This window comes from Trichosurus vulpecula, chromosome 5 (genome assembly GCF_011100635.1).
Source record: "Trichosurus vulpecula isolate mTriVul1 chromosome 5, mTriVul1.pri, whole genome shotgun sequence".
In the NCBI taxonomy this organism is placed as follows: Eukaryota; Metazoa; Chordata; class Mammalia; order Diprotodontia; family Phalangeridae; genus Trichosurus; species Trichosurus vulpecula.
Genome location: NC_050577.1, coordinates 267,038,429 through 267,047,031, shown reverse-complemented (window position 1 = coordinate 267,047,031; position 8,603 = coordinate 267,038,429). Strand labels below are relative to the sequence as shown.

Sequence of the window (8,603 nt, the reverse complement as noted above, 5' to 3'; positions counted from 1 at the left end):
AGTGTTTTTGTACAAATCCATTCATTTCAACGAAGCTAACAGTTTTGTTGGCATACAATTGACCAAAAAAGTTTTCTGATAATTTTACCATTCATTTCTCATATTTAATAATAATAATGATAATAACAAATAACATTTCTAAAGGTTATAACTCACTTTACGAATATTACCTTCTTTTATCAGCATGACAACCTTGGGAAGTATATACAGATAAACCTTCTTTCATAGTGCTTTCCTTTATTGTGCTCTGTTCGTATTGCAATTTTTTACAAATTGAAGGTTTGTGGCAACCCTGCATCATGAGTCTATTGTTAGCATTTTTTCAACACCATGGGCTCATATCATGTCTCTCTGTCACATTTTGGTAATTCTCATAATATTTCAAAATTTTCAGTTTTATTTCTTATGGTGACCTCTAATCAGTGATCTTTGATGGTACTGTCATAATTGCTTTGGAGCCCCACAAACCATGCCCACAGAAGACACTGAAGTTAATCAATAAGTGGTTTGTGTTCTGACTACTGCATCATTGCCTGTCTCCCTTTCTCTCCTCCTGATGCCCTATTCTCTGAGGCACAACATTGAAATTAGACCAATTAATATCCCTACAATGACCTCTAAGTGTTCAAGTGAAAGCAAGAGGCAATCTATGTGGCAAATATCATTGTTGGCTTATTTTAAGAAGTTGCCACAGTCACCTCAGTGTTCAGCAACCACCATCCTGATCCATCAGCAGCCACCAACACCTAGGCATGACATCTAGCAGTAAAAACATTCCAACTCCCTGAAGTCTCAGATGAGAATGAGCATTTTTAAGCAATATTTTTAATTAAAGTAGGTACAATTTTTTAGACATAATACTATTGCATGCTTAATAGACTACAGTATAGTGCAAATATAACTTTTATGCGCCCTGGAAAACCAAATAATAAGTGTGATTCTATTCATTGCAATGTTTCCTTTATTGCAGCAATCTAGAAGAAAACCTCAAATATCTCTGAGGTAGGGCTATACTATTATTATTCCTGCTTTAAAAAAAAAGGAAATTAAGGCAGACAGAGGATAACAGACTAGCCTGAGGTCACACAGCAAGTAATTGGCTGGATTGGAACTCAGGTCTTCTTGACTCCAACTCCAACATTCTACTCACTGCACCACCTAGCTACCTAACACTGACCTGCCTAGAAGTATTCAGATGCTATGCCATTCAGCATTCAGTGAAGCTAGATAGATAGGAAGGGAGGAAACAAACCTTTATTGAGCACCAGTTACAAGTCAAGAACTGTGCTAAGCACTTTAGAGATATTATCTCATTTAACTCTCATAACAACCCTGGAAGGTAGGTGATACTAGTATTTCTATTTTGTAATTGAGGAATACATGAGGAAGCAGGGTCACACAGCTAGTGAGTGTCTAAGGCCAGATTTGGACGCTAGTCTTCCTCACCCCAGCCCCAGCCTTCTGTCCAGAGGTACCACCTAGCTACCTCTCAGTGCCTCTTCATATATTAAGTAATGATATTGATTGATTATTCATGGTGAATTGAAGTAGAATGAAGTTTGCCTGTATATCTCTTTTAATCCAGTCTATTTTTACTATTTCTTTGTCTGAAATCATGATTATACCCTTGCTTTTTAAAATTCACCTGAAAAAATTAAATAAAATGAAATACACTTGAAGCAGAACTAAATTTTCACCCAGCCCTGTAGTATAATTCCGTATGAGTCTATATGTTTCTTGTAAACAACTTGTTGGGCTCTGCATTCTAAACTATATTCTTACCTTCTTCCATTTTGTGGGTGATTTCATCCCATTCATATTTGTGGTTATAATCATCCATTGTGTATTTCCCTCCATCCCATCCTCTTAGTCTTTTTTTCTCATCTTTGCCCCCCACCCTCAGCTTACAAAGAAGGTGCTAAAAAGAGGAGTTCGCTTAACACTTAGTGATCTATAACTGAAGTGATCTCTTTGCCCCTCCGCTCCTCTTCTTTTCCTCTTTTCTAGTCCCCATCTCAAATTCTCATTCTTTCTTTCCTCTTAATCTCTCCTTCATGATCCACCACAGCCACACCACAGCCAGATTTTGCTTTGCTTGTCCCCTACCTACCATGCCTCTAAACCACCCTCTTCTCCTGCTATCCTGACGTTTCCCTGCTGAGGTTAATGTATTTGTGCATCAAAAATCTGTGTACGTGTGAAACTGTGTTAAACCCTCTTTTATCCAATTCAGATGAAAGTGAGGTTCACGTTGCACATTCCCCCATCCCTTCCTCCTTATTTATAGACTTTATCACATATCCCTTGATTATGTGAGATAGTCAAGTTTCCTCCCCTATCTCCTCATTTTTTCCTTAATTTTTTTAAAATCACCTCTTACACCACTTCTTCTTTTATTCCTACTATGAGATCAAAGCTCTGTGAATGGTTGTCCCTAATCGGGACACTGGGTGGTTTTCTCTCCCCTCTGAGTCTTCCAAAACCAGGATCCTTCCTCTACTGCGCCCTCTGGAGGCAACAACGCTCCTACTATTGATTCACTCTAGTGCTGGAGTTTTCCCAGTCAGGGAGCTTCTGGGACCTCCCTGAGGTGAGAACTTTTGGACTGTTTCCTCTTCCAGGGCTCTTAACTTCTGCTCATCTTTTTGTTTTACACTGGACTGGATGAATCAAATTACTGAAGAATCACTTTGGATTTAGGGGTTAGTGCTTGATCTGGTGCTCTTGTGGAATCATCACTGGAACAAAGGTGAGATAGTTGGGTCCTCTGCACCTTTCACGTGACCGTCTTTACCTGGAATAACAAGAAATTATTAAGTACTTACTACATGCCAGACACTGTGGCAGAGGCTCCACTCCAAATGTTCTTATGGACTATTTGTGCCTGCCCTGTGGTAAACCACACTCAAATTGATCTGATCAGCCACAATTGGACACACAGTATCTTGACCCCAACATAGAAATGACATTTTGGTCATCTTTGAGAACAAAGTACAACCAACCAACCAACACAAAATAAACAGAAAACTGAGTTGGGAGGGAGAATGTACTAGCTTCTGAGAAATCAGGAAAGGGATAACATAGGAGATTAAACTGAGTTTCAGAAGCTAGTAATTCTAAGAAATGGATATGAGGACAAAGTGTATTCCACTATGGAATATCCTTGAGCAAAGACAGACATGGCAAATAGAGTGTCATTTGTGAGTCAATTTAACTGGAACATAGGAGGAGTAAATAGTGAAATGAGTAATAAGTCTGGAAAGGTAAAATGCAGTCAGCTTACAGAGGGAACTAACCTTATCATAAAGCTCTTCCTTGATTTTAACTTCCATGCCTCCTTCTACACCCACAGTACTCAATCCAAAGCAGAGAGAAATGACAAAGGGTCCTTGTCTTCCATATGACATCCTTTCCGAGCCTTGGCAACTATTCACAATTCAGCATTTCCCCAGATAATATTTGGAAAGGATGTGCCTAGCAAATCGTAGATGCTTAGGAAATGCTCATTTCCTTCCTTCTCTCTCCTCTACAACAAAAATCCAAACAATTGTCAATATCAAACAACATATTTCCTTGGCTTTAATGGTGTGACAAAGGCTACCTGGTGCTTGTACGTGTGGGAAATATCACTCTGGTCGTCTGGTTGCCTTCTCTGGCTCTATAATTAATGATTTTGCAAATATGTCAACAACTGGAATTACATGTTCCAAGTTCACCGTCCACAAGATCTAGCCATACTGGAAATAACAGAGTTGTGCTTGGTCCCCTCTGGACATCAAGATCAAAGGCATCCCAAGCCAAGTATCAAGATGGAGGCAGAGGGCAGTTGTCAGAAAAAAATATATAATTAGAGTACCTAGTGCTATTATGTGCCAGCAACTGTGTTTAGAATTATAGATATAAAAACAAAAATGAAAAAATGAAACAGTCTCTATCTTTAAGGTTCTTACATTCTTCTGGGGTAAAACAGTAAGTACACAGTTAAGGAAACTATATCTATATCTACATGTATGTATATGTGCATATATACCTACATAGTACATACATATGCATTCCCTATATGTGAATGTATGTGCATATATATTTCAAAGGAATAATATTAATGGCTGGGGGTGGGGAGAGATTGGTGAAGATTTCATGTAGGATATCATTGCATTCAAGCTAACCCTTGTACAGAACTAAGGATTCTAAGAGACAGAAGTCAGGAAAAAGTACACTCCAGACTTAGGAAACAACCTGTAAAGAGGGAGAAAGGTAGGGGCTGTACTATAGTGTTTGGAGAACAACAACCAAGCCAGTTTGGCTGCAACATAAGAGTCCATGATGGGGAGCAATGTGTATATAGTCTAGAAAAATAAATTGAAGTCAGACTGTGAATGACTTTAAGTACCAAACACAGGAGTTTGTATTTTATCCTAGAAATAACAGGGAGCCACCAAAGGTTCTTAAATAGAGGAGTGGCCTGATTAAACCTTGCCTGGGGGCAGCTAGATATCTACAGCAGCAAAAGAGAACTGGCTCTGGAGTCAGGAGAAGCTGAGTTCGATTTCAGCCTCAGATTCTTAATAGCTGTGTGCCACTGAGCAAGTCACTTAAACCCTGATTGCCTAAAAAGAAAAGAAAAGAAAAAAGAAAAAACTGTGCCTCGGAGATATTAATTTAGTAATTGTGCAGAGGGTGGAAACATGAGGGGAATGGCTGGAAACAAGGAGATTAATTAGATAACTATTGCTATGGTCCACACAAGAGGTGAGGTGGGTCTGAACTAGTGTAATGGTCATGTAAGTGGAGAGAAAGACATGGATACAAACAAGATTGTGGAAAGAGAATCCACAAAACTGGGCAATTGATTGGATATGGGGAACAAGGAAGAGGAAATAAGTGAGGATGACTCAGAGGTTTCAAACCTAGAAGGATGGTGGTACCCTCAAAAAAATGAGGAGAAAGGTGGGCCTAGAGGAATAGAAAATGAATTCTATTTTGAACTTGTTGACTTGAGTTTGAGATGCCTCAGAGGCGTTCAAATGCAGATGTCCAGCAGTCACTTAGTGATGTCTGACAGGGATGAAGGAGGGACAGTCATCTGATTAAAGATGATCATGGAAACTTGTAGGAGTTTAGGAGATTACTCAAAGGAGTGAAGAAATGGGAGGAAAGGCCTAGGACAGACACCTGAGGTATACCCGTCACAGGGGAGTGATGTGAATGATGATGAAACAAAAGAGACTAAGAAGAAGCAATCTTCAAGGTAGAAGGAATAGTAGGAGAAAACGCTATCAAGGAGAAAAGAATATGGAGGAGAGTGTAGTCAACAATATCAAAAGCTCCAATGAGGCCAAGAAAGATGAAGATTGAGACGCTAGAGTAACTGGTGATACACAAGGAAAGCCTTGAGGGTGGAAATGATTGGAAAACTGCTCTAAAAACAAAGAATAGATTTAGGAGGGGTGAGTGACAAGGAGAGATGCAAGTGTACAATGCTAATGTAACATATAAGAATTTTGACATTCTCTATTTTATAGTAGAGCTTGCAGGAATGATGATGAGATCAAAGATATCAAAGAACAAGTGACTTCCCTCTGTATGTGTGTGTGTGTGAGAGAGAGAGAGAGAGAGAGAGAGAAAGTACAGGTCATGGTAGTTGAGGAGTCAATGAAATGGGAAGACAGGGTGTTTGAAAGAAATAAACATTATATTTGTGTGTGTGTGTGTGTCTGTACATATATATACATATATATACATACCTATATATACATATATATGTCCCCTGAGAATAAGACTGTGAGCCTGACAACAAAGTCCTTGAAAAAAAAGAGAGAATGTCCTGAGGGGTCAGGAAATAACAACCACCAGGATCTCAATAGGGTGATATATTTAGATAGGTCAAAGTGAGTTAGACATAGAGCATAGGTCAGATCTGCTGATCCTAACTGTAGATCCATCCAAGCTCAGAGTAGGACTCATTACCTCATAGATTTAATGATTCCAAAAGGATTTCAGGAAAAGTTCAGCCTGGGATGGAGATAAGTGGAGGGATAGATCCTGGAGATCAGAGGAGTTGGAAATAAACAAGGGCAATCTAAACAAGACTTACCTCAATTTAGATCAAGCCAAATTCTGCATCTCCTCCAGTAAAATATAAGTTCCTTAAGGGAGACCTTGTCATATTTGTATCTCATTGTCCTCAGCACCTTAACAATGTGCTGCACATAGTAAACATTTAATGAATGCTTGTTAAATGGATCTGAATACTGTCTGCCACTGGTACACTTCTATAGAGCTTATTCTCTGATAGTTCTCACCACCAAAGTAGTTACTGGCACTGAACACAGCCAATGGAATGCCTTACCACAGAGGAAGGAGAGAGGGAGGGCTCCATTTTAAGGTTCTAGTGCAGGGAGGGGTCTCAAACCCTCACATAGTGGTGTCTGAGGTGTGTCAAAGCAGGTATAACCTAATCACACTAAATCATTTACATCATGTCCCTTAATCCATGTGAATACCTCTCAAACTGCAGCACCAGATTCAGCACATGCTTACAAGCTCAACACCCCCAAATACTATCACAGAAACCAAATCACAGAATCTCAGTGTTAAAAGTAATCTTAAGGAGGGCAGTGTCCAGCTCACAGACTCATCTTTACCCCAAACACCACCCTTCTACTTGGAGACTTCAATATACATGTTTATGTCCTTCAGACATTGGCTTTCTAGTCCATCTAATCCAACCCATACCTGAATAGCCCTCCAAAAGTGGACACCCAGGCTCCACTTGAAGCATAAACTTGAAAACAGCTACCAGATCAGAGTCTTAGATGAAAATTGACAGAGATTCCTGGGACCTTCAGAAAAGGAAGGATATCCTTCTGAAAGACCAGGCCCATTTCAGCCATAATCCTCCAGGAATCTCCATACTGTGCAAAGATCTAGGGGTTCAAGCCACATAGGTCCCCAATTCATTTTAAAAGGTCAGATCATGATGGTGAAGAATACTAAACATGCAGAATGAGAAACATTTTTGGACAAAGTTAACATAGGAATTTGTTTTCCTTGATTTACTCATTTATAACAATGGTTTCTTTTTTGTTTTTCCATGAGGGCAGAGGGTAGAAGAAAAAATAAAAATGTTTCATAGCTGAAAAATATAAATTTTTTTAAAAAATAAAGATAAGGAAGCATCTCTCAACTCACCAAAAAGGAAGCCAAGCAAACCACTGGACCAGACAAGAACTTCAAAGGTGTTCTGTTACCTTGCGCCTCAGAGCTCCCATCACCTCTTTGTTCCTCAGGGTATAGATAAAAGGGTTGAACATGGGAGGTACAACTGTGTAGAAAAGGGGGATGATTTGGTCCATGTCCTGAGTAGCATTGGCTCTGAGAATCATGTACGCAAGAGTCACAGTCCCAAAGAAGAGTGTGACAACCAGTAAATGGGAAGAACAAGTAGAGAAGACTTTTTGGTGGCCCTGAGCAGAAGATACCCCAAGGATGGTAATGAGGATGCGAACATAGGAAAACAAGATCAGTGCAAAGGGAGTCATGATAAAGAGCAGGCTGAGAACAAGATTCACAACCTCACCCCAGAATGTGTCTCCACTTGACAGTCTCAAAACAGACAAAACGTCACATAAGAAGTGGTGAACAATGTTGGTGCCCTGAAAAGGCAAGGTAAAGATGAAAATTGAGTGGATGATGCCTGTGATGATGCCCATTAGATAGGAAGCACCCACCATACGCACACATACATGCCGGTTCATCAGCATGGCATAATGTAGGGGCTGGCAAATGGCAGCATAACGGTCACAGGCCGTGGCAGTGAGCAGGCAGCATTCAGCAATGCCAAAGAGGGCAAAGAAATACATCTGGCTGAAGCAGCTGGCAGGAAACATGGCAGGATGTGAGAAGAGAAGATCAGTCAGCATCCTAGGCACAATAGTCATAGTGTAGAGGATCTCTATTGTAGAGAGATGTCGAAGGAAGAAGTACCTGGGAGTGCTCAGGGCTGGGTCCAGCAGGGTAAGGGTGATGATCAGAGAGTTGCCCAGCAAGGTGACCAAGTAAACAAAGAGCACTCCCCAAAAGAGGGCACTCTGGTAGGCCCCCAAATATGAGAATCCCAACAAAATAAACTCTGTCACTGCTGTCCCTTTAGCATCATCCATGTCCCTAAATCTTCATCTGGGGACAGGACCAAGGGAGAGTTATTAATATACCCAAAGAAGAGAAAGAAGTAGATAAACTGCTACATTAACATCCTGGCTAGACAAGACAAGAACTTCCCATGTGTGGAGATTGTGATGGATGGCTAGTGGGATATTAGAATGTCCTTTCTGAGACAACTATAATATAAATTTTTTAACTTATCAAAAGTAAAATAGGATGTAGCCTGGAAACAGGTTGCTGTATATAACATCTATATAGTCCCTTCCACCTCACAAAGCTTTCGTTTCTATGGTCGAAAACCTCAGTCTGGAAAAAAACAAGAGGTCTAGAATATCTAGGGTATTAATGAAAAGAAATGCTAGAGAAGGTGGCCTAACCATACCAGATATTAAACTGCACTACAGAGGAGCAGTCATCAAAACTACCTGGTACTGGCTAAG

At 40.1% G+C, this 8,603-nt stretch overlaps 1 protein-coding gene across 1 annotated transcript; it reads right to left on the bottom strand.

Annotated features, from left to right (window-relative positions):
• Window positions 1-7,232: 7,232 nt before the first annotated feature.
• Window positions 7,233-8,162, bottom strand: LOC118849561 (olfactory receptor 9-like). Its single transcript, XM_036758445.1, has one exon. It carries the CDS (start codon window positions 8,160-8,162, stop codon window positions 7,233-7,235), a length of 930 nt encoding a protein of 309 aa, XP_036614340.1.
• Window positions 8,163-8,603: the final 441 nt, after the last annotated feature.

Coding starts and splice junctions, on each gene's coding strand:
- LOC118849561 (XM_036758445.1), bottom strand. CDS start 8,162: ATGGATGATGCTAAAGGGACAGCAGTGACAGAGTTTATTTTGTTGGGA.